This window comes from Triplophysa dalaica, chromosome 12 (genome assembly GCF_015846415.1).
Source record: "Triplophysa dalaica isolate WHDGS20190420 chromosome 12, ASM1584641v1, whole genome shotgun sequence".
NCBI lineage: Eukaryota > Metazoa > Chordata > Actinopteri > Cypriniformes > Nemacheilidae > Triplophysa > Triplophysa dalaica.
The window spans coordinates 5,826,764-5,851,770 of NC_079553.1; the positions used below are offsets into that span (position 1 = coordinate 5,826,764).

General features: G+C 37.7%; 1 protein-coding gene across 1 annotated transcript in view; it reads right to left on the reverse strand.

Annotated features, from left to right (window-relative positions):
* itga8 (integrin, alpha 8) overlaps positions 1–25,007 on the reverse strand; it is a 53,881-nt gene that overhangs the window by 17,634 nt on the left and 11,240 nt on the right. Inside the window, exons 9-21 of the mRNA XM_056762137.1 lie at positions 24,030–24,073; positions 23,378–23,434; positions 23,215–23,267; positions 21,634–21,839; positions 17,332–17,523; positions 10,892–10,937; positions 9,920–10,027; positions 6,948–7,003; positions 5,536–5,690; positions 4,579–4,716; positions 4,257–4,324; positions 3,905–4,052; positions 1,725–1,817 (exon numbers count right to left, since the gene is read on the reverse strand). Of these exons, the coding sequence (XP_056618115.1) occupies positions 1,725–1,817; positions 3,905–4,052; positions 4,257–4,324; positions 4,579–4,716; positions 5,536–5,690; positions 6,948–7,003; positions 9,920–10,027; positions 10,892–10,937; positions 17,332–17,523; positions 21,634–21,839; positions 23,215–23,267; positions 23,378–23,434; positions 24,030–24,073 (1,364 nt within the window). The remainder of the gene's footprint in view (positions 1–1,724; positions 1,818–3,904; positions 4,053–4,256; positions 4,325–4,578; positions 4,717–5,535; positions 5,691–6,947; positions 7,004–9,919; positions 10,028–10,891; positions 10,938–17,331; positions 17,524–21,633; positions 21,840–23,214; positions 23,268–23,377; positions 23,435–24,029; positions 24,074–25,007) is intronic.

Genomic DNA, 25,007 nt, shown 5'->3' on the forward strand with positions numbered 1-25,007 from the left:
GGGAAATGCTCAATATGGATGTAATAGGAATGAAGAGGTCTCTAGTCAAATACATGTTATACCTGAGGGCTTTGAGGAAATTGGAAACTAATGGAAATAGAGAAAGAGAGAATGAGAGAGTGAGAGAGAGAGCTGTTTAAGAATGAGTTTTATATGATCGATCATTTAAAATGTTGCATCATTAATTTATTATTATAAAAAATTATATAACGGCTATATAAAAAATAGATATCCAAATAGGAAATGAACATTAGATTTAAGATTACATTTTTCAGCTATATTACGCAGGCCTAGAAAACTCATGAATGATACTAAACATTTAGATCAATGAGATCTGTTAATAATCAGGAACTCAGATTTGATTTTGTGTGTGTGTGTCTTTGTTTGTAATGTCGGACAGGATATTGTGTTGGGAGTGTGTCTGAGTGTTTAAGGGTGTTTAACAGGTCAAGAGTGTGTTTTGAAACTTTTGTAATTACACACCAGCCTGGGATATTTGGGATGGCTGGTTGTCATGGTGACTAGTAAATAGATGGAGAACATGTTTAGACTGAACTTCAAACTTTGGCCTAATGTGTGTTTACACCCCCCCCCCCCACACACACACACACACATCACTCCATCATTCTGTAGTTTCTCTCTAGACACTCTTCATTTATAAGGCTTTCGAAAACAATGTTCAACATCAACCCGACAGAAGGATGAAGAAGGGAAAAAGGCGCAGAAAAAATAACTTTACATTTTTAGATTTAAATCTATTGTGTAGATCAGATGGAGCAGAATGCCACTAATAATGGCAAGGTGCAATAAACAAATGCACTGTACATAGGTCTAGATCAAAACAAATAAATAAATATAACTACCGACACATTACTGTTTTTAGTTCCCGTATCTCAATTTGTAAAGCATGATGCTTTCACTAAGGAACATACGTAAGTGTGTGCTAAATGTCACATGAATGAACATCTGTATAATAGCAACATTCCAGAGGACACACTGGGCCAGTAGGCAAGCAGAAACATCTGGATTAGTGAGGAGACACACACACACACACGAGGAAACAGAGTTTTCGTCCTCTGGATGGAAGATAAATGAAAGGCAATGTTCAGAGTTTAAATCATAACAATAACACTGTGATCTTTAGATGCTGCACATGGTGAGAAATGCTATGAATCTATGTTCACTGTCAGTTCAAAGTCAACATCTACATTTTGTACATTATAGCCACTTATCTCCGTTTTCATTATTGAAATAATCTCTCTCTCTCCTGAACTTCCTGTTTTGTTACTAAAAAAGTTAAGAGATCTGTGCGTGGCGGTGTGTACTTGTGTGTGTTTGTGTAATAAATATGCAGGTGTTTCATACAGCCTCCTAAAATCTAAATTAAAGTGACAGAGCGACAGATGGTATTAAAAAGCAAACCGATGTTATGTCTTACTTATTTCTCACCCTGTTCTGCATTTTTCTGTTATAGCTACTCATGTATTTTTGTTGTCTCATATGAAGAATTCGGGCTCTCATGGCAAGCTGTTGACCAAATAGTCACATACAGTATGTGCACTTCCCTTTCATTCATTCATTCATACAGTTATTGTAGAATAGTCTGAGCCTGTTGTACAGCAGTCTGAGATTATTACTAAAATATAATTTTGCATTTTATAAATCATAATTCAATATTTTCAGGGTTTCACTGTACATATTACTTTAGAAAAATAGTTTCTTACACTTGTTTCAGCCATCATAGGATTTCCAAGGTCACAGACCACAACTCTAGTATCATTCCCCGTCCTGTGCTCACAGTTTAGCCGCTGAAGATCCTGAAATAGAAATAGAGAGATTATGTCTGCAGGTTTTTTGCCTTTATTTGTACAGTCAAAAGTGTATTTGAATCAAAAGTTTTTTTTTATGCTGTGGCATAACGGACATATTCACAACTATGTTTGATCAATTAAAATGACCATTCACAAATTTGTTGAATATAAGTTTGTCATCTACTCATCCTTGTGCACAAAACAATGTATTACCTAAATGCCCACAGAAAGTTACAAGTGTTTATTATTCCTCTTTGGTCTTATCTTGCCTAGGGCACCTGATAAGACAGAAAAAGCGCCCATTAAGTATAATGATCCAGTAAAAACAGGGCTCTGCGGGGTCAAGGGAGTGATGGAGAAAAGCAAACCAGAGAAAAACATGACGAATTCCCTGAAAGTAATCACATCATACATCAGCGAGACCCTTCCTCCTGTCATCGCCTCAAACCCCCCTCATCTTTCTCTCTTTTCACCATCTCCATTCACCACCGACCACTTCCTCTCGCCCAAACAGAGTCAAACCATAACCAGTCTGTTCCCACGAGAGACGGCCGATGTAGCCGTGCAAATAGCATTAAGAGCCACTCTACAATTACCAGCACTACACGCATCTGCTAAACGAATAACGGACGGAGAACAAGCAATCGCGATCTTTTCACCAGAGCACCAATGTCTACTTAATAATCTGAGCTTGTTTTCAGAGAATGATTGAGTGACAACAGAAAATGTGAATGAAGGCAAGTAAATGTGCTGAGCTGGTCTATTTGAAATGAGAAAAGCACAGGTCTGCAGCGCACACCAATGGGACAGCCATGTTTTACACCACATTTTATAAAAAAAACGTCCCCGTAATTAGATCAACATTCACCGCATTCCTGTCTCATTACTACATCAAAGACGCTGCAGCACCCATGTTTATGTTTTTAACTCCGCTCCAGAAATGGATCACAGATTTAGCATTCTGCCATGATGGATTTCGAGCAGTTTAGTAGCTCTGACCCGATCTCACATGTTGCACCAAACAGCACAACTTTGTATATTGTGTCTCGTGTTATTAATATTAAACATACATCAATTGTTTATATCCAGTGTAATCAGTCAGAGGGAACCCATTAGACCAAAATAAACGTCATGATCGGGTTTCTGGAGAAACGCGACACATTGAGTGAGTCATAATGTAAACAAGAAGGAAACAAAGACTAAAATAGAAGTATTTGTCAGAGCAATTATAAATGGAGGACATTAGACAAATGACTTTAAGTACAGTATTCATCAGCTGGATTTCTACTGTACATCCAGTCGGTTCGACTCAAATGGAATCTGCAGACTTTTTCCACGTTGTCTACGCAGACCTTGGGGGGGATTTGTGGGAATCTGGTGAATAGTGTAGGATTAAACACTGTAAAATGTGGAAAAATTTAGCTGGGAGTACCAGACTGTTATTGGTAGCTAAGAGCGTAATGAAGTCAAAATGATTTTTCCTTAAGGAATGGGAAATGTGTAGGACTGACATACGTTTCATTTCTGCTGAGAGATTTGTGGATGGAGACCATTTCAACATCGTTTTCAGTTTTTCCGAATTTACAATTATTTATAGTTATGTGTTTAGGTAAAATTGTCATTTTTGTTTTGTTCTGTGAGCAATTTACAATATGTCTTCCAAATTTCAAATAAAATAAATATTGTTTCTATTTGCATTTATTTGCCGAAAATGAAAACTGGAAAAACAGGTCAAAATAACAGAAAAGATGCTCCGTATTTTTCAGACCCCAAACTGCGAAGAAAACAAGTACATATTCACTTTTGAGCCTAAAGTATCTGGAAATGTATGTATGAAAAGTTGAAAAATATATATTTTTTAATATGATAACCTCAGTTTTTATGCCTCTTGTCATGTTTTCAGTCTTTCACATTGCTGTTCGATAACTTTGTCGCTCCCGAGGTTTGATTTTTGTTGAAATTCAACAGACACTGGACTGGAATGGCCACAATACATCAAGAAATTCTAATTAAAGGAACATTAGGAATGGATTCCTAATTTTTCCCACGGCTGCATGTACAAAAAAGTGCTTATTGTGGGTAATGTTGTGTACCTCACGTCTGCGCTCCACGCCGATATAATCTGCCTCTGGTGGGAGGGTCACGTGAAGCTCTGCCTCATACGCACCTTCACCCTCATTGGCTGCAGTAATGGTCAACATAAGAAAGTTGTCATCCCCAATTATAAGTTCTGTTCGGTCCCTAAAAAAATGCAAAAAAAGCATTTATAATATATCCTTAATTTCAACATGCGTGTTATCTGGATAAATAAGACTAAAATCATTCAATGCCATGCTTTCACAATACAAATAAATGTAAAACTCTGCTTCACAATGATTAAAACAAATACAAACTGTTCCTCCACATGTACTGTATATACATGAATAACTACCACCATGAACTCACATTATAGCTGAAAGTTTGAGATCTGGGATGCACATGTTGTCTTCGCCGCAGTCCAGCAGGATGTTTGCCTAAAAAAAGAAACAGAAAAAGATCTGTTTTTTCACCCTCTTCCATTCCTTCACTGAATTTATCTTACCCTTTTCTTTAACTATTCTTACATCTGACATTTACATCAGTTTCAAGATGTTCCAAACAGTGTTTTCAAAATCGAATTTAGACCCCTATATGTCATGCCGTCCTTATTAACTTGATGTTTACATGAACACACGCATACGCACAGCCACTTACAAACAATGATAAACATCTATTAGTGCATACCAACCTGCTCGTGGTGAAAGGTCTTGCTGTAGTGATCCAAAATGGGCCGCAGCTGCAATCCAGGGGGAGTGGAGTTCTGATCCAGACTGTAGTTCAGTGTCACACTGATGGGGCTCAATTTATCTCTAAACTCGCCCTCATCCTAAATCAGAGGATGAAAGAGAGTAAGTGGGGTGTAAACTGGAGTGATTGAGAAGAAACGCTGACCAGTCTCTTATATGGTGGAGTATTTCTACAATGTAATGTCTCATCCAGGATCTCATCTAAACATTGTCATGTTGCACCAGAGTCTTTTGTACTCTTTAAAATTGGAGTTTCTCTCCCTCTTGTATTACCGTCGAGCAAAATATGACCAATAGCTGTTTCATATTTGTCAAACTCCCCAATCTTCTGTTTTAATAGGACAAAACACAGTTAACACAGTGCAGAAAAATGCTTTCATGATTTCATGTGGTCTTCAGAAATAGAACAAGCAAATGCTCTTCGTAAGCATACTTGCTGCAGACAGCCAAAAACAATAAAAATACAGCTTCAAGGATTCAGGAAAATCTGTTTATGTTTCTGAACAGTAAGCACATGGATTTGTGACGGAAATCTTGTTTATGAACTCCAAAGCAGCCAGGCTGTGATAATGCCCTTTTGCCTTTGACTTCATTCTAGTTCAAATTGGGTAGATAAAGGAAAGTGTGTCTTGTTGTGTTATCAAATACACAGCAAACATTTTAGACTTCATTTAATTCAAGCGTCACCTCCGCATAGCAGAATTCTTGGGTGACATTTTCTCATGTGTGAAAATGTATTACTTCTCACATCCTTTATTCCATCCAGATGAGCTGTGTTACATGAGGACCATAGTTTGGCTCACAATTAACTTTCCCATGAGTTCAGTTGTCGGGAAGAAAAAATAATATTTTGTGAGGAACAAGCCCAGTCTAGTAGTTCAATGGACAACAAGGCTTACCCGCAGGTAGGCAGAGTAGTTGTGGCAATGTTGGCGGTCTCCTTGACCCAGAACCAGGTTTTGGGTTCTGTGGTGCTGGTGAGAATCCATGAACAAGATTCTCTTCACGGCTCCACGCTGCTTCAACCAATCCAACTGGAGGTCCATTCTCAGAGCTGAAAGAGAGAGCGAAATAGTGGTGATATTGTTACTTCTGCCTCTAAGTGCTCATTCCTGCAAATTTTGTATCCACTTTTCATTTTCTTGGACTTTAAAAGAGCATGTTTCAGGTTAATGTCTGGAGCTTCTGAACAACACACAAATAAAGATTTCAGAAAACACGCAACCTGACATGCATTGCTTTTCCTCACACGCATTCAGTCACACCTGTTCTTTGTCATGTCCAAAACCGTGCATGTCTTTAAGCAGGCCTCCTTTCAGAAGTGCTGAGAAAGTGGATTTTATTGCTGTTGGTTTAACTGAGTTTGGCACCTTCTCCATTTTGGCTATTATTACGACCACTTACACACAGATCTTAGACAAGTGCTTAGACCCACACACACGCAAACAAACTTGGTGTGGTAACATACAAATTCCTAATTTAACAATGAACGATAAATGTCCCTAAACATACAGAAAGCACTGAAACACAATATAGCCATTGATTAATCATTTATTTGTTTTTATACGATTTGTTTGTAAAAACAATATTTACATTATATTCTAAAAATGCTGGGTTGTTGATTTAGTCAAATTTGGACAATTTGAAGGTCATTTTGTAACAAATGGTTTAATTTGTGAATATTTTACCCAACCATGGGTTAAAATAGCACAATATTTTCTACTTAGAAAAGTAAAGGTATAAAGTAAAAATCACTCATTATATACAGTATAATATTATAATCTTTATATATAGTACAGTATAAACATTTCAAGACAGATCTATTGAATGTAGATGCATACGATCTTGTGATTTTTAACTTTATTTAGCCTGTAGTTTGATTAAAAATGATGATATCTGAGGAATTCACATTCATTCTGGTTAAACGGCAACAAATGTCCACTTTTCTAGTCACATGTATGAGTGGCCAGATATCACTACCACATGGAGAAAGACACTCAGAGAGATAAAAAATGTTGATAAATCAAATAAGTACAGTTTATGAAAACTAAATGAAGAGTTCAGATGCAAAAGCCTCTAAGTGCCATCTTAAATTTTTTATCAGGCTCTGATATTTATATTAAAAGTTATTTCACTATAATAAAAAGAGGACATATTCTTTGAAATTAAAGTGAAATCACTGAACCTAATTATAGTAGCCCGTTAAAATGCTTATTTTAGAAGTTCTTTTTTTGACGCCACTTAGACGCTTTTTCATCTGAACTTTTGAAAAGCATTTGACAAGCCAGAATATCAAAACCGATGCACTTACCTACATAATCCGGGATTCCAATCCCAGAGATTTTAGCACACACATTTACTGACAAACTGTGGAAGAGAGAAGGCGAAAACCATTAAAGCATAAACTCAGTTTACATGATGACATAACATAACATAACATGACATAAAATATAACAGAACTCAACAAAACACAACATAACATAGAGATAATTTTAAATAGTGCAGCATATTTGCGCTACATCAATGCATGTAGAGCTGAAAATATGGTACGCTGAAAGATTCTGTGGTCTTCAATATTTAATGACTTAATTGAGTTTGCCTCTAGTCCTATAGCCTCTTCTGTCTATCTCCCTTCCCTTATCTCTCTATCTTTCCCTTTCTCTCTCTCTATTAGTCTGGTAATAGAGGCCAGCAATTAGAGCAGCCCAAGAAAACAACCAAAACAACTTCCTGTTCCTGTCTGAAAATGAGGCTCAAGTTCTCGAACTCCCCGAAACGGTTTCTCTCACACAAACACTGTATTGTTTTCAAAATATTCCAAAAACATTTGTATGCAACAGAAAAAGATGTTGCTTCAAGTCTTATTCGCTAACACCCACTCTCTTATCAAATATCAGCATGCAACAGGACGTTCCCGACGGCCGCTGGAATCTAAAGATGGCAAATCTGCCCCAAGGTTTGCCTAGTTTAAAACTAACCGCTGCCAAAGAAACACAAACAAAACCAACCCTGAGGATTAGAAGAGTGCGATTCCATCCACACACACACATGTTGTAAGCACACAAAAAAAAAACGTTACGAATAAACCACTTATTTTTACATGCTCACACCTTTCCAGCTGGCGCTTAAGACCCCTATTTCCTTTCCGTGGAACCTGTAATGATATCTGTGCTCGGGGATTTACAAAAGCAGTCTTAATGGCCCAAAGGGCCAATTCTACGCACTGCCTTGCACAGCGGTGCATGCAACCTAAATATGTCTAATCAGAAACACCCTATTACCCCCCTCTGCACGGACACACTCGCACTTACGTAGCATTAAACGTGTCTGGGTTGGAATTAGCGATAAACGCTTGCGATGTTGTGCTTCGCGAACAACAACGAATACCCAGGGGCCCCGGGTGGATTCCAGCATTGTGCATTGTGTTCTAACCCCGCAAACCTTGCCATGACCCCTCCAGGTAGTCATACATTTGAAACAACACTGCAAAATATTGAAGTTGTGCTGTGTGTGCGTGTATCTTTTAACAGTATGTATATTTAAGGGAGGAAGCAGCCCTGCTGCATAATTCAATGATGCCTAGCTAGTAGTTCTCCCCCGTGACAGAGGTAAAGACGTAAACGCGCTCAAGTGCCCGGAGGTTGCCCCTTGACCCCTGTTTTGACCCCAGTGTAACTCCTCCCGCCCGGCCATCTGTAATTACTGCCCATTCCTGTTTTTGCTGTCTTGTTCTGTCTCTGTTTGCCCTTACGTGTCTTCATGTTTCTCTCCGTCTCTACTTCCAACCACAGTTCGTACATTTATTTTCATAAGCTACTCTCTTGTTATTGCTGAAAAACGGCACTTCTCTGTCTTTCCAAAACCTCCAGTGCTTTCTTCCATGCGCCAACCCTAACATACAGGCACATGCGGCCCAAGCAGCCAAACGGATCGAGTATGTTTACAGTCAGGGGGCCCGTAACCAGTTGTGGCACACAACATCTATTCGCATACTGGGTAAGAATGCAGGGTTGTGTCTTGTGTGTGTGTTCGTGTGGCAAGGAAGAATGCATGGAGACTTCCAGAAACACTTAGTTTTACCACAGAGTAGAAAAAAAACACATGGCTTTAAAGCCTCCTAGTCAGCCATAGCTCCTCGGCCCAGCGTGCGTTTGTCTACCCCTAACATGGACTGAAGATCAACATATCTGTCCTCACAGCACTTACAGTATACAACACTTCTTCTGAAATAAATCAAAAAGGAAGTATGACTTATAGTTGCATTAACCTATACCACATAGTATTAAGAAAAATAATTCTTATTAAGCATTTTTTGTCTGGTATCCATAGTAGCTTTCCTGTAGCTCAGTAGAAGGAGAACTGCATTAACAACGCAACGTTGTGGGTTTGATCCCAAGGGATTGCATATGTCTAAGTATAAATGTAGGATAATGCAACATAAGTCGCTTTGGATAGAAGTGTCTGCCAAATGCATAAATGTAAACCTAAAAGTTATTGTACAATTATCTATAGATTCTCAAATAATGATATATTTACTTTATATTTCAAAGTAAGATTTTCCAAAATGATGTTTTATTAGCATGTTTGCAGATTTCCTGCTTGTTTTAAACATAAACTTAATAAACTTAAACGTTCTTTCTTCCGCAGAACACAAAAGAAGAAGCACTGGCCCCCATTCACTTCTATTGTATGAACACAAAACCAATACAAGTGAATGGGGCCAGTTAACAACATTCTTCGAAATATCTTCTTTTGTGTTCTGCGGAAGAAAGAAAGTCATACAGGTGTGAAATTACAAGAGGGTGAGTAAATGATGACAGACCTCTTCACTTTAATGAAACAAAACTAAATATCTTAAATAGCTTAGTTTTGTGTATATAAGATTTCTTTTATATTTTATTTAAAATAAATATATGTATTTTTTTGCATAATTAATGTGAAATTAATGTAGATTGTACAGGGAAATAATCTGGGTTTCGGTAAATTTAATGAGAAGTTTTTATTAAAATTGTAGACTTCACACATCTGAGGTCAGTACATGACACTGTTGAAACATTTTTGAGATTTCTGGTTCTCAGGAGAAAAACCTGAGGCAGAGGAAGCTTAAGCTAAAGTTTCCATTAACTCTTTATTTACTAACATTGTCGTCTATAGGAGAAATAGCTTCTATTCTTTCTAATGGGAAATTATTTTTGGTGCGTATATGAAGGTCAATCTCTGTGTCATAGCATTTGAGAATACCTTTAGAAGCATTGGATACCTGTAGGTAATGGGAACACTTACCAGGTGACCATGTCATCAGAATCGGGCATGCGGCAGGACTTGTCCTCAGGGTTGAGAATTCTGGGTGTCAGAATGAGCTGAGCGTCCACTGCGACCACCGGCCGTGCCCTAGCATAAAACAATGATGATGAGATTATAATGGCAAAAATATATATAGAAACACAACTTTATTTCTTAGTAATAATATTGCATAGGCATGAACTTTTTCTAGCTTTCTGATTGGCTAAAAAATCTTGGACTGTCCTCCTAATTCTACAGTTGTTACAGAGACAGGTGTGAGTTCTAAGGAAGCCTCTTCCAGAGACATCTTTCAGGGGGCAAGGACATTTCATCTATGGTTTAAAAAAAGATCTGTTTATACCATATTTAACGAAAAGAAAAGAAACATTTAATACACCATCACACAGGCTGAATAAATAAAAAGTGAACCTGTGTCTGGTGTTTCAGCCCTGTGTGCTCTTGTAGTCTGTTGAGACTTGCACTCAAACTGGATTGGCAGTGGAAATATTAGATTACACAAATACACAAGAGCCCACAACACTTAATCGTTTTAACACTGACATCGCGACACCACTTGTGTGTGAGGATGTGTGCCGGGGCATGTTTAAAATATCTGTGTATATTGGTGGTTTTGGGGCAGGAAAATAGTTTGAAGCTTTTCTGAGGGAAACCTGATCGGAAACACAAGGGAAGTCTTAGCCACTAAGGTGTCATAGGCCCATCATTGGGCCAGACATTTCAATATTTTCTGTAATGCAATTTGAAAATTCTGTTGTATCATAGAACGAAAAACAACTTCATACGTCTCAAGTTCTTCCAGTTAAACCGCACATGCAGGTGTTTGCTGTACCACTCGCTCTAATCTTTGTGTGTATTAAAGAAACTTATATGAGAATGTCTAAGAAGACCAGAATAAGTGTTTGCTGTTATGATGTATTTTTAGGATGTATTTCAAGTCAAGAAAAATCTCACCTGTAGGCCACAACTTTACCAACGCCAAAAGCACCGACCAACAAATCTGTGGAGAAAATGATACACATTTAAAGGAGGAATCTGTAGAGAGCTACAGGACTGACACATGAAACAGTAAAACGTGGTTCGCAAGAGAATGGGAAAGAAAGAGAATAAGGGTGAGTGGCTGGATCGTAAAGCTTCAAAGCACACTGCAGCTGGAAGTCATTTGGGCCTCCAGCAGACTCCATCAAAGACATCACCCGTTTCTCCTTCTACTGCTCTCGCATCTCACATCACCTGCTGTCCCTGATCGGAGCCAGAAAGGAAATTTTAGAGAGCCACTGAGAATGTGTAAGGGTTTAATCTCCAGCCGCAGTCAAAAAAGCCTAGAGTCATATATGATGAAGGAACATGTAAAAACGCCACGCTAAATATTTTCTGTGCCTGTCAATCAAACTGGGCACAAAAAAAGGTAGTTAAGCCTATATGAGATGTTAATGTGCTGAACAGTTACATTTTATATTTGTGCATTTGGCAGATGCTTTAATCTAAAGCGATTTACACTGCATTAAAGATATGCATCGGTATTTAATCTGTTTATGTCCAAAGATTATTTTAGTCGACTTCATCTAAATTAAAAAAACTAGGGCTGTCAAACAATTAATTGTGATCAATCCCATCCAGGATAAAAGTTTGTGTTTAAATAATAAATGTCTGTTTACTTTGCATATTTACTTTGTATTTATAAACTCATACACAAATACATATTTAGCAAAAATTTAGATGTATATTTGCAAATTATTGAAATTATACATTTCCATTCATTTTGATTTTGATTATGCATGCATGTATATGTTTTTATAAATACAAATGTAATATGCACAGACCCATGTTCTGTAACACAAACTTTAGTTCTGGATGCGATTATTCGTTTGACAATCCTAAATAAAACATTTTGTTCATTGTAAGAAAAATAGTGGCCTTGATATTGTAAGAACTAAATTGAAATGCGTTTGCCTCAGAAACAAACTGAATTAAGTTTAAGGCGAGGCCCTAACACGATTGACTATAAAATAAATTAAAACTAAACTAAAAGAAAATAACAGTTCCCAGTGCTAAAACCAACAATCATTGCGCTGTATTCTACTTGTAGAGCAACAGATACAATTTAGTCTAAATGGTCTTTTATGAAGTCCAGGGGCTCAAACATGTTTTTCCTGATCTAATATGCCTCCCCCCTTTCATAACTTTCTTGTCTTTTTACGGTGTCGTATCCCAAACTCCATCAAAAGTACATGAAAAGGCCTATGCTTACGGCCATAGACACTATGAACATGGTCAAGATGGATACATACCACCCCCTCTGTACCTCAAACGAAACAGAGGAATTTTGGCAGTGTGTTTTGCTACTAGTCGATTGCTTCCACTGAAGTCTCTGATAAAGCCATAATAGTCCTTCATCTCTGTCATTTTGTACATCCATGTATAACAAGAGTTCAACATTTGACTGACTGGCCACAATAGGCCCTCCGGTAAATGTTGCAACTACATCATTTGGATCCAGAAAGAATCTAAAATTTAAAATATATTTGATATAAATATGTATAATACATAATATATAAATCATATTACAACAATAATATATAATATTCATTATACACAATGATTCGCAATCAAAAAAGTGTTAATATATCAAATACTGTTATTCTATGATGGGAGGCCGTCTTGATATAATAACATATTTTGCTAGAATTATACAACGTCTATCAATACAACAATCCAGACTTTATTAGACTTAGCAGCGAAATACTCCGATTGACAAATTGATAAGTGTACGATCTCAAATACAATTCAACAATCACACAAGCTCAGTTTCATTTGGTCTTCAAAGCTGAGGAAAAGAATGTTCTGTCTCCCCAGTTGAATTTCACAAAGCAATTCAAGGTAGGAAGAGTATAAAATGGTCCTGTAGGGATGCTTGCAGTCAGGCAAGCTCAAGGCCTTACAGGCAGGAATGTTCCAGAGCCGTTCCAGCTCTCTAATGAGTGTTCAGAGACTGCAGCTTTAAATCCAGTTTCTCTCAGGTTGATTGGTCTCGGTTTCCTTCGGGTCCTGCCTTCAGAAAAAAGATCCCCCTGGCAAACATCCAATCCCAGAGTCCCCACACACGGGTTTTTGGTATGGTGACAGAAAACACACCTCAAACACAGCGCACTGAGAAACGCGCTCTCTCACGTCGACAGACAGACACATCCCGCGCATCCCAGGAGGTCGAGATATCACCTTATTTTTTTGCATATGAGAGAATTGTAATCTATTGCACTCACATCTGGAAACTGCATTTGTGAGTTTGACTTCCACACAAAGGCAATGAGGTGTAAGTGTTTTTGGGTGTGTGTGTCTACTGTAAGAATCAATCTGAAATATTTAGGTCGAAACCCTCTGGCCACCACAACACAGAAGTCTTAAGTGCTCGGATGAAGGGAGAAGACGGGAAGCTTACACACTTGGACTTTAGAGGGGCTTGAGTCTGTTTTAGTCATCTTCAGCATCCAGCCAGAGAAATGCCTGAGCACAGCCAAGTCATGCGATCCCTTTACTTCCAACTCTGAGTTCCTCTCTCATTTCACCTGACATACATTCACCGATTCACTTCTGCCTATCCAAAGAAATCTGAAAGTAACGGACGCCTCTCTGTGGACGTCTGACAGTGAAATGTGTAGAATCGTGTATGTGGTTGTGCTCCCCTCTGATTTAAGAAGTGTACGATGCCCACCCAAGTTCCACAAACACCGTAAAATATTTCTAAGGGGTCCTGACTGTAACATCAGATTCACACAGACAGAAAAACACAAGTATCAAGTATGTTTCTGAATGTAATGCACAGAAGAAATATTGCGGAGAGGGGAATTTTAATCTCAGTGGAGCTTTAAAAGCGAAATCTACATTTCTTTGTACCGTTTTCTCTCGATAAAAATTCTGGCCTTCTATTATACGCCCCTGCTTGACATTTCTAAGTAAGGGATAATGTGCAGGCAGCCGGTAAAAATAAGCCCTGACGCTGTAATCAGGACCCGACGCAAAGCGGAGGGCATTGATCATACTGAAGGGGCTTATTTCACGATAACAACCGGCTGCTTGTACATTATCCAACATATTGCACGGCTACTTGGCACATGAAAAAAAACTGGATTCAAAATATTTTATTATTTTTACCATAGGCAGACCCCCTGCGAGGAAAAGTCGTTTACTTTTGGTTAACTGTCGGAGCCCTTTTTGAGCCTACACATGAAAACACATGTTGGAACTAAAATGGGGGTAACTCATGAATTTTTGGGAAAACAGACTTACGGTTGGTCACACACACACAAAAAATGAAAGGTATGTTGTTAGGTTTATTGTAAAAACTATATAAAAAAGCTTTATGCTTTTCTTTGATTAAAAAGTACATTAAAAAAATACAGGTCGCAAAAGGAACAAAAAATCTGAGCTCACTCTTTATGAAAAAGAGACAATTACTCTCCCTACATAAATTATAAAAAAACACCAATGAAAGCTGTGTTCTACAGTCTTAGACCTTTCCAATGATATATAGTTTGTCATGATTCGATTAGAATTACATGCACAATATTGATGCAAACTTAGGTGTCCCGTATACGGAACGGGTGACAGTTAACAGGCTATGGTAAGAAACTACGTTCAAATGTCACAAACAGGCAATTTGGTTTCATCATTTTTAAATATAATGTCATATGCAGTTTGTTATTAAAAGATATAATCATATTTAATTTGTCAAAAAATACCTGACAAAATGATTTACTGCATCCGGGTTACTGTGTGTTTTGAGCGGTTGTTTGCTGGGAATAACAAACTTGCAAATGTTGCGAATGGCCAATCTGAATCAAGCATTCAAATGAGCAGTGTAATAAAATGAAATAATTGTTTCTGAATGTACGACATAAATGTGTCTGTTTCTCTCTGAGTGAACTGCCTGAAGCTGTGTGCAGGAAATGCAGAGGATGTAACCTCCACCGCTCTTCTAGCAGGTCAGCATCAATGACCCTTGACCTTTGACTTTAACTCTGCATTTAATCACCAACTTAACTCCAGCCCTTACCTTAACCTCACACACAAAAGTAAAAATCAAGTATAAACGGACTGAAGAAAATGTGTGCGTGTGTACTTCAGTTCAACTCACAAGTGACATGTAATAGAAAACTTGATTTTAACTCTTCTTTTGAAATAAAAGTGATCAAGCAAGAATGTGGAAATACTTAAACGAACCAAAAGAATGACGTATGACCACTTTTTATATATGAATATGTGTTGGCACATGGCATATTATGGCAGGCAATGTCACTTTTACACATGCCAAGACAATGGCCAATCATAACCTAAGGTTTTTTATGTAGACGGTTTAACAAACGTTATGTGGCCCAAACTTAACTTCCGTTAGACCTCTCTTATAACTTAATTGAATAGTATGTATATACAGTATAATGAAGTATTATATATTAAATAATATTGATATATATAAAATATGAAATAAATTGTTGTATTATAACTAAACACAGACCAGAAGTTCACTTTAGGCCAGTCACGTGTCCAATTAAATCATTTATAGAAGTATCTTAAAGAACAACTAACAATTTAACAGCCGTCTGAATTCTAAAGCTCAGATGAAAAATGACACGTAACCTAAATTGCAGTGGTTTTAAAACAATAGTCTTAAATAGCATTGTTAACTTTATAGGAAAAACACAATCTTAAAAAAATCTTAATATGATGTCATAATAATAAACAGCTGGATAAATATCTATCACAAAGACACGTACTTTACAAACACAGAGATCATTCTGCTTCTGCTTTACACTGATTAAAGATTCCAGAGGTTTCTTTATCTTTAAAAAGCTTCAGAGATAAACAGACAGGACAACCTGCTTTCTTTCTTTCTTTGACTTACTGGCTCTGCTAAACATCATTCTGCCACATCACTGTGTTTGTATATTTGTGTACACCTTTGAATGTCATTCTCCCAAGCATGACCTTATAGATTGCTTTCATATATGCATGCAAAAAACAATCCTAACTCTAGGAAAATCCTGTCCATAGGAAAAATGAACAAACTGCCTCCACACAAACACACCTGTGTAAGAAGTCAACCCCTCTCTTTACAGACAGCATGTGATAGCGTCTGTATTGATGCAATTAAAAAAAATTAAAGAAAATATTAAAGGACAGAAGGAATGAACCGTTTGTTAAAGCATCACTTGGGTTAGTGAATGTTAAAATAAATCAGTTAATTCACATTTATTTTAGTTGTGATGAATTGTAAGAACATTTAGATCCCTGTTTTTTCTGAAATATATTTTTTCTCTCGGATAGTTAATGCCAATAGAAACTAACACATTTGAAGCTATCACAGAAGCTATCACAACAATGGTGTTTCAACAATGTTCTGGTTCTAGAAGAGATTTTTTTTAATGGAATCTAAAAAATTGTCTACGGAGTCAGTTAACAGTATCTGTGTCGTGATGTTGATTTCCACAGAAAATAATTAAGACTTGGTCCTCAGTTTGTAAAAACAAATGAACTCTATTTTCAGTACTTACAAAGATAGACGGTCCTGTAAACATTTAAAACGGACCTCAATCTCATTTTTTAGGAAGTGCATTACAAGTATTAGTAGGATAGAATTTCTTTATACACATACGTTGCTACAGTGTATAATGTGTTGCTATCTGTTGTGGCCGAAAGGTAAACTTGATTACTTATATATGCGAGGGATGTGATGTAACAACTTGTTAAAGGACTGTTTACATTGAGTAAACCACACTCACAAGAAGTATGTCTATAAAAGAAAGTCTCCTAAACCAAATAGCTTGTTTATTCACCAGCACCTGTCATAGCCGTGAACTCAAAATAACTGCTTAAAATATCTTAATGTTCAAATGATTTATTTGACCTTCTCCAGTAAATCCCTGATCAGTGAACTTGTTATGACAAGCAGAATCATTACTTATTCATGTTTGTATGGTTTGACGTGGCCCAAACAGAGATCTCAGAAATCACATGGGTCACATCATACGAAGATTGTTCTCAATAAATTATGAAAAATAAATAAAGTGACAAACACAGAAATGAGAAAAATATGCGGAAAACTTTGAAAACAACATGCTCATCACAACAGGAAATGCACAAATCTAAACCATATCACACAGACCCCAGATAGGAAATGCTTCATCACACATTCATAAAAACAACGGCACATTGACCAACAACGTGACTCGACATGTATGTCTGAGTTCTCTCCATCTCTGCTTTGTCCTGTCTTATTGTCTCTCATCTTTATAGTTTACATCAGTTCCTCAGCATGATTATCTTAACAGAAACATGTATAAAAGGCATGCGAATGATAGACAGCGGGAGAGAGGGATTGATGGTTTTGCTTTGCTCACCAGGGTACTGGTTGTTATCTATGTCGGAATCTCCACGCAGGGTAAACCCAAACCCTGCTGGGATGTCAGATGAGGCCCAGGCACCTCTCAGCACTTGAGATTCCTTCGGCATCAGACCAGTCTTTTGCCCGTTGTAGATGAAGACTCGACCGCTACGATCTTCCCCTGCGAATGGAGCCCCTATTGCCACATCTGAGAAAAAGATCAAGAAAACATATATTAGTATAAGTGGTTTTATTCAATGACCAATATTTTACACAGATTTTGACATTAAAGGGAAAGTTCACACAAAAATAAGTCTGTCTTCACCGATTCAAACTCATTTAAAAAAACCTGTACAGTTTCTTTAATGTAAGTCAATGAATGGGAGCCTATGTTGTTTGGTAACGGACATTTTTTGAAATATCTTCTTTTGTGTTTTGCAGAAGTAATTCATGCATGTTAATATGAAGGTGAAAGATTACAGAATTTTTATTTTTGGGTAAACTATCCCTGCAAGTGCTGAGTGAACAACACAGTACAAAATTGTTCTTTAATGCTCTTGGTCAGTAATTCACTGCACAAAACACATTGTTGTTGGCAGAAGCAATGTTTATAGTTGTTGGAGATAAATCTGTATTAAATGTAGTCTGGGTTATATTTAATTTACCTATAGCATTTTTGAAGATGATGGCATTTTACACAATATTTCCATGTTATCATTTGTTTAAACTGGGTGGCTTCTTCCAAACTATTGGGACGCCCAGATTCACTAAAACTATATACGTCCAATATAAATAAAAAATGTTTCCAATTCTTAAACAATTCTTTAAAAAAACCACTTCATTCTACCTTTTTTATATTCCTATTCGCCTTTTTTCGGCAAACAGTAAGGTTCTTTGGATGTTACAAGGTCTTTAATGAACCATTTAGTAAAAATTGTTCTTCTATGTCATCAATAAGCACCTTTTTAGCAGTGCCGCCATAGCTCATATAAGAAAACCTGGATTCATACTGTGCAGAAAAATTGGCCCTGCTACATATTTCCGTTTATCATCTAATATTGATTATTTCAGTGTCTGTGATGGTGAACAGGAACAGAGGGATGCTTTCATGTAGAGGAACTGAAGACGCTGAGAAGAAACTCATGATTTACACAAAGCTCCAGAGGGAGAAACTGTTCTTTCTCCTGAGCTCCGAGGGGCTATAACAGAAAAATAACAGACTCATGCACAAGCGCACATCCAAGTCCACTACCGCGTGGCCAATAAATCTCCAGGGCAGGGGTATCTTTTCAAGTGTTCCTCCTGCCAGGAAACCTCTGCTTGAGTCATCAACCTACAATTGGCCGGCACACACGCAAACAAACCGACAACAAATGTTGACCCAGACATAGATGCCCACTGCGGGACACACCGGCAAAAGAACTAAAGGATAACGGAAGTCAAGTCTGAAGATATATCCTTATACATTGCAGTATATAAAAGGATAAAAGGCTACAGAAAACAGAGGGCTTATAAAGTAACTAAGGACTAATAAATGATCTGAGAGGAATGTGTGCTCATGTTTATCTTCTAAGCCAAGCAAACGGTTGAGGTAGAAGAGAAAGAAAAGTTTGATTACACATAGAAAAATAAAATCGCCACCACAAGAAAGCGCTCACTTCCTTTGATCGGACCACCATACGTGTGTGTGCACGTGTGTCCGCGTATGTAATAATGCACTCTGTTTCATTGTTTCTCTTGGGTCGGTTCCTCTCTATAAATATCCCCTGCATGTTTTTAGTGATTCCTGGTCATTTCCTTTTCCTGTTTTCTGACAGCAGGCACAGTAGCTGGCGCAGTGCCCAAAGACCCCCAGCTATAACATTCTGATAGCCGGATTAGGGACCACCACAGGAATGAAAAGAAAATATATGCAAATGTGCCGACCTATACTGTGGAGCAGAGAGGGTAAAGTTCACACACTCGACAGTTAGACATTCTGACATTAGAGAGAGACAGAATTCATTATGGACTTTTTACAAGACACCTAATTTTGTGGCTTGGCCATAATCAGCTGTGTAAATATACCACATGCCATAAATGAGAGAAACACTCTGTTTTACAGACATATGAAACCACAATATTGCCTTAAAATAGCACATAGACATTATATACCGATAGACATCAAGTCTCATATTCTCTGGCTTTTATTTTGATTGAATTATTAGGTTTATTTCCCAAATGCCATTCACAGACGGAGAGAAGTTGGACTGAGGTAAACTCTTTGGTCTCTCCCAAAGAATTTAATTTACGACATTTGTTAAATGATTGACAACTTGAGAACTAAATAACACAGCCAATGTTTTCTTAGAAATAGGGAAGAAGACATAAGGTCTTTATGAGTCTCGAAACAAAGCAACTAAACCATCCTCAGCTAGCAGAACAAGAAATAATAAAAATGTGCACACACCCTTAGAAGGCTACATGTCACTTCATCACATCGGTGCAGCCATATGGCTGTTGTAACAGAGAATGCGGTCCGTGAAATCTTAAGCTTCATGCCCGTATCAGATATTGATTAAGTCAATATTGTCCCATACTCCCAGCATCATGATTTCAGTATTTGATACTTATAGTATAAGCCACAAAAAATGTGAGCCAAAATCCATAAATGATGCACAAAATAAATCTTTGAGTAGCCTGTTACCTGTCAGCCGTTCCGTATACGGGACACCTAAGTTTGGGTCAATAATGTAATTTCTAATGGAATCATGACAAACTATATATCATTGGAAAGGTCTATGACTCTACAATACAGATTTCTTTGGTGTTTTTTTGTATAATTTATGTAGGGAGAGTAATTGATTATTTTTTATAAAGAGTGTGCTTAGATTTTTTGCAACCCATATTTTTTTAATGTATTTTTTAATCAAAGAAAAACAAACTTTTTTAATTTATTTTTTACAATAAACCTAACAACATCCCTTTAGTTTTATTTTTTGTGTGTGTGATTTTTTTTCTAACGTAATAACCAGCTACTTTTCTTTTTTCAAACGAGACCAACCATAAGTCAGTATTCCAAAGAATTCATGAGTTACCGATAATTTAGTTCCAACAAGCATTTTCATGTGTAGGCTCAAAAAAGGCTCCGACCAAACAATATAATGCTGTCATCATTTTCTCTTGTCATTTCAAACCTGTATGACTTTCTTTCTCATGCAGAACACAAAAGAAGAAATAACTTGTAAACTGGCCCATTCACTTGCATTAGTTTTGTGCCCACAGAATAGATGGGCACCGGCATTGTTTGGTTACCAACTTTCTCCTATATATCTTCTTTTGTGTTCTGTGGAAGAATGAGAGTCATTCAGGTTTGAAATGACACTAGGGTAAGTAAATGATGACAGAATTTTTCTTTCTTGTTGAACTATCCCTTTAAATCAAAATGTGTTTTCTTTACTGCTGCTGCTTTATTTAAAACACATAACCACAATAAACATTCTTCAAGCACACTGGCATTTCATGCAACATCTACGAGCTTATATTACAAGTTGGGTTAGGAAAACGATGTGTATAGAATGAATGTGAGAATCAGGGGGTTTACATCTCTGATTGGTCAACTTTAGCCAATTACATCTCAAAATTACAATGACAGTTCAGTTCATGTTACAGTAACATATAGGCTCAAGTCATGCAAGAGGAATGCGCACAAGCACGAAAACACATCGTTGCAAACAGAAATCTCTAGTAAGAAGATCTGCCTGTAGCCACATTGATGGAGAAAATCTTTGGGTGATTAGTTTGGTCTGGACTCCACCCATGAACACCTGTTTCTGTTCAACTTCACATAAATGCCGTTGTGACAACACGACGAAGCGATGAAGACAGAAATTGAGACATAGTGGAGCCTGTCTAAGTCCTGAATTGTTATGGCTTGTTCCAACTAACATTCTTAGGGAATTTACTTTAATATATAGAAGCCACCTTGAGCTATAAATCTACACTGATTGATCTCATTTTGATTACTGATGGATTGAGCGAGATTTGCGAATGGAAAGTATTACCTCTTTGACTGGGGAAGTCAGCTAAATTTGTAACAGATAGAAAATAATGAGATATTCAATCATCTCCAGACCCACATGCATCATAGTAAGTCACACTCAACTCATCACAGGAAATCACAGACAAGGGCACCGATCACAAAACATGGCATGAAGGAAATGGGCGTTTGGTGAAACAAAATGACAACATGATTCAAAGGCCTTGTCAAAGGCCTTGTCAAAGTCAAAGATTTGACTATTGGAACATGCAATGCAAGTCCATCAACACGCAGACTTACCCAAGTAGCCATCCTGGTTAATATCGCCGAGAGGGGCGATGGCGCTTCCGTAACGACCGAACAGGTGTTTTCCAGTGAGCATGATAGGAGGAGAAAACAGAAGCGCGTCCTCCTGCAGGTACAAATACACCCGGCCCACCTCTCGAGGTTTACTCTCAAACTCTCGATCCATGTAAAGTGGGGCTCCAACCAACACGTCATCCAACCTGAGAACACACAAACATGTTTAATGACATTACACACACATTTATAACAGGACAATGGTACCATCTAATATTGGTGACATACTAATACGTTTTCAAGATGTTAGACTTGGCATTGAAAAGACAGAGTGGTCAGCATCAGGAAAAAGACCTGTACTCGGATCAGTCACTGTCTGTGCATGATAGAGCGTGTTTGAAATAAAAGTACCACACTGACGTGACTCCACCCTTGGGCTTATACATACAAAGAGCAAACAAATAGATCAAGAAATCTAAGTGTAACTGTAAAAAATATGAGCCATTGAAGATGATGGAGACCTGCCAGCTCGTGTCAACCTGACTGTAGGTTATAAGCGAACACGGATATAGCGTAAATCATCAAAATAGGGAAAATATAAAACAGACTTGATGAGGCTTGGACTGATGGAGGAACACCAAAATGTCAGAACAAAGATTTCTAAGAATAACCTGGACTACAACCAACAAACATGGAGACAGGTACCAAGGTATAGAGTTTTAAGGTTTTGGACGTTCGGAACTTGCCCTAATGATGATATTTAAGATAACAAATATAACCGTATTAGCGTGGAAAGAATCACTGTAATTCATAAGCTGTGATTTGGTAGCAAAGTAAAACAAAAACGATACATCGTATTTAACCCTAGAGATTTATTAGTATGATTTGACAAATGAGCCACTTCAACAACTACAGTAACTACAGTATAAATGTAATGAGGTGTAATTTGCTCTCTTGGCAGAATCTGCGTGTTGGCTATTGCTGGTTTATCATTTAGCTGCTCTGTCTATATGGAGCTTTGTGTAAACTGTTTTTGATTTAACGTTGTACCGTTGGTAAGGAAAACTTTGAGTTAATGACATAAACACATGTCACCACAGAGCCTTACAGACGGCGATGAAGAGATGAGACTAAACAAGACGGGACGAGAAGAGGATGAGAGGAGAAACGATACCGGATGAGAGGAGAATAGAAGACCAGGAGAGAACAGATGATTCAAGAGGAGATGAGAAGAGTATAGGTGGTTTCATCGGGTGCTCCGGTGTTTGGTTATAATATAACTCATTATTTTATATTTAATTTATTGCATGTTAATTGTATTAAATTGAATTAACACAACAGTTATTGATTCTTTGCGGAGGACTACCAGAAGTTAGGAAAAATAACGTTTGTTTATGTTGTTTCCTTTCAAACCATCTATGTTAGAGATGCGAAGAGGTGTAGATTAGTCGAGACTAGACGAGATTTATTTTTAAAAATGATACGTGAACAAACACTTTTTGCACATTTTGCATTAGACAAACATCCACAAGTGATTAATCTTTCAGAATCACTGTACAGTAAGTTTTTAAGTAGACTGACCCATCTCCATTTAGATCAGTCACTGCAACAGTGTATCCAAAATACGAAGCCATCTGTTAGAAATAATTAAATATGACATAATAAAAATAGAGACATAGAAAAAAGAAGGAACAAATTCGGGCAAAACACAACTAAAAGAGTCATTCTTTAGATATTCGCTCACCTGTTCTCCAGTAAAATTCTGAATAACTGTCAGATTTGTTGCGTTGATGACAGCCACCTATTGAAAGCAGAAATGTATACTGTCATCTTACTGCTCATCAAACTGTAGAGATTGAGATTGTATCCAAATTGCTGTCTGATGTCTTGCAGCACATCATCTGACCATATTACTGTCCTCCTACCTAATAATCATTACATCCAGATTATTGCCGTTTTATCTGTATGATTAAGATCCTAAATAAAAAAGCCACATGCCGTGAACATAACACGCAGTGAATAAAATAAATAAACAGTAATAATAATCATTTCAGTGCCTTTGTCACAAAGCACCCGTCCGGCTATGGTTCTGTTTAAATAGGGGGGCAAAGGGGACACCCCTCTACAAGATAGTACAGCCATAATTGGGAATCCCTCAAAATTTTAAATCGCACCCAGATGAAGAACTCAAATCCACTTACACATGTTTTTGTATGTCCAAATGTTTTATGTCTTGCTAAGTATGTCTTGCTAAACGTTAAGCTTTTCATTGTTTATTTAAAATCAATAACTAAACTGATAACTTTTTTGTTGTCATACTACACACTAACCTCTCGAAAAGACCTCACATTTCACATTCCCCCCAGACCTTTGACTGTTTAAGATGCTATACTTACATAACCAAAGTTTTGCGCCCCTCGAGGTACCCCTGCTACCAGTTCTGAATGGGGCATAAACAGATATTAATAAAGCAGTCACCCAGTCCTTAAAGATATTTACATATGTGTCAGCAGGTTTATATATTCAAGACTTTAAAGAAACAAATAATGATCTCCACTCCTGATCAAGAATAAAACACACTTTTCCTATCTAATGAAGTAAATGTTACAACTCGATGTAACAAACACGTGCACGGCAAACTCACACACACAAGCACTTATCTATGGCATCTCAGGATAAACACTGAGGTGAGACTTGTGATTTTTGTAAATCTCTTTTCTGTCAACACCACGTCGGTCACTCGTGTAACACAAATATTTAGAGGACAGATCCAGATTGGGGAAGATGGATCGCGATAGAGAGAGAGATAGACTGATGGATCATCATGCAGATAGTGATGTCATGGGAGGGTTTCTGGTTGTCCAAGACTTTGTCCCACCCACCAAGATCGGAGATGGTCTTCTCCTATATCTAAGTCGTCCCAGCCTGCCTCTCGTCCAAAGACTCGTCACAACCTTCACATCCTCAACTTTCCACCCCCACCACCTCGATGTTCCCGCCTTCCTCAACCGCAAAATGCACCACAGAAAAATCCCATTTATGAAGCCCTGACACACAGAGATCACCACTAATCCAGACCAGACAGAGCATATGGATGAGAGAGCGAGAGAGAAAGAAAGAGAGAGAGAGAGAAAGAGAGAGAGGTTAAAAAAGGATGGTGCCGTTTGATGGATGTGGATGGTAATGACGGCTTGAGAAAACGTTTGTGGGGGTGTACAAGTGTGTGTGTGAGGGATGACAGCTGCACATGGGCTGTTTGTCACTGGGTGGCATGTCAGTGACAGAATACTGTCCACGGTCTGTAATTTTGGTTCGAGACTAAAGGGTCCGATCAAAGCTTAGCAGGCCAGAAATGCCCACAACAGCCACACACA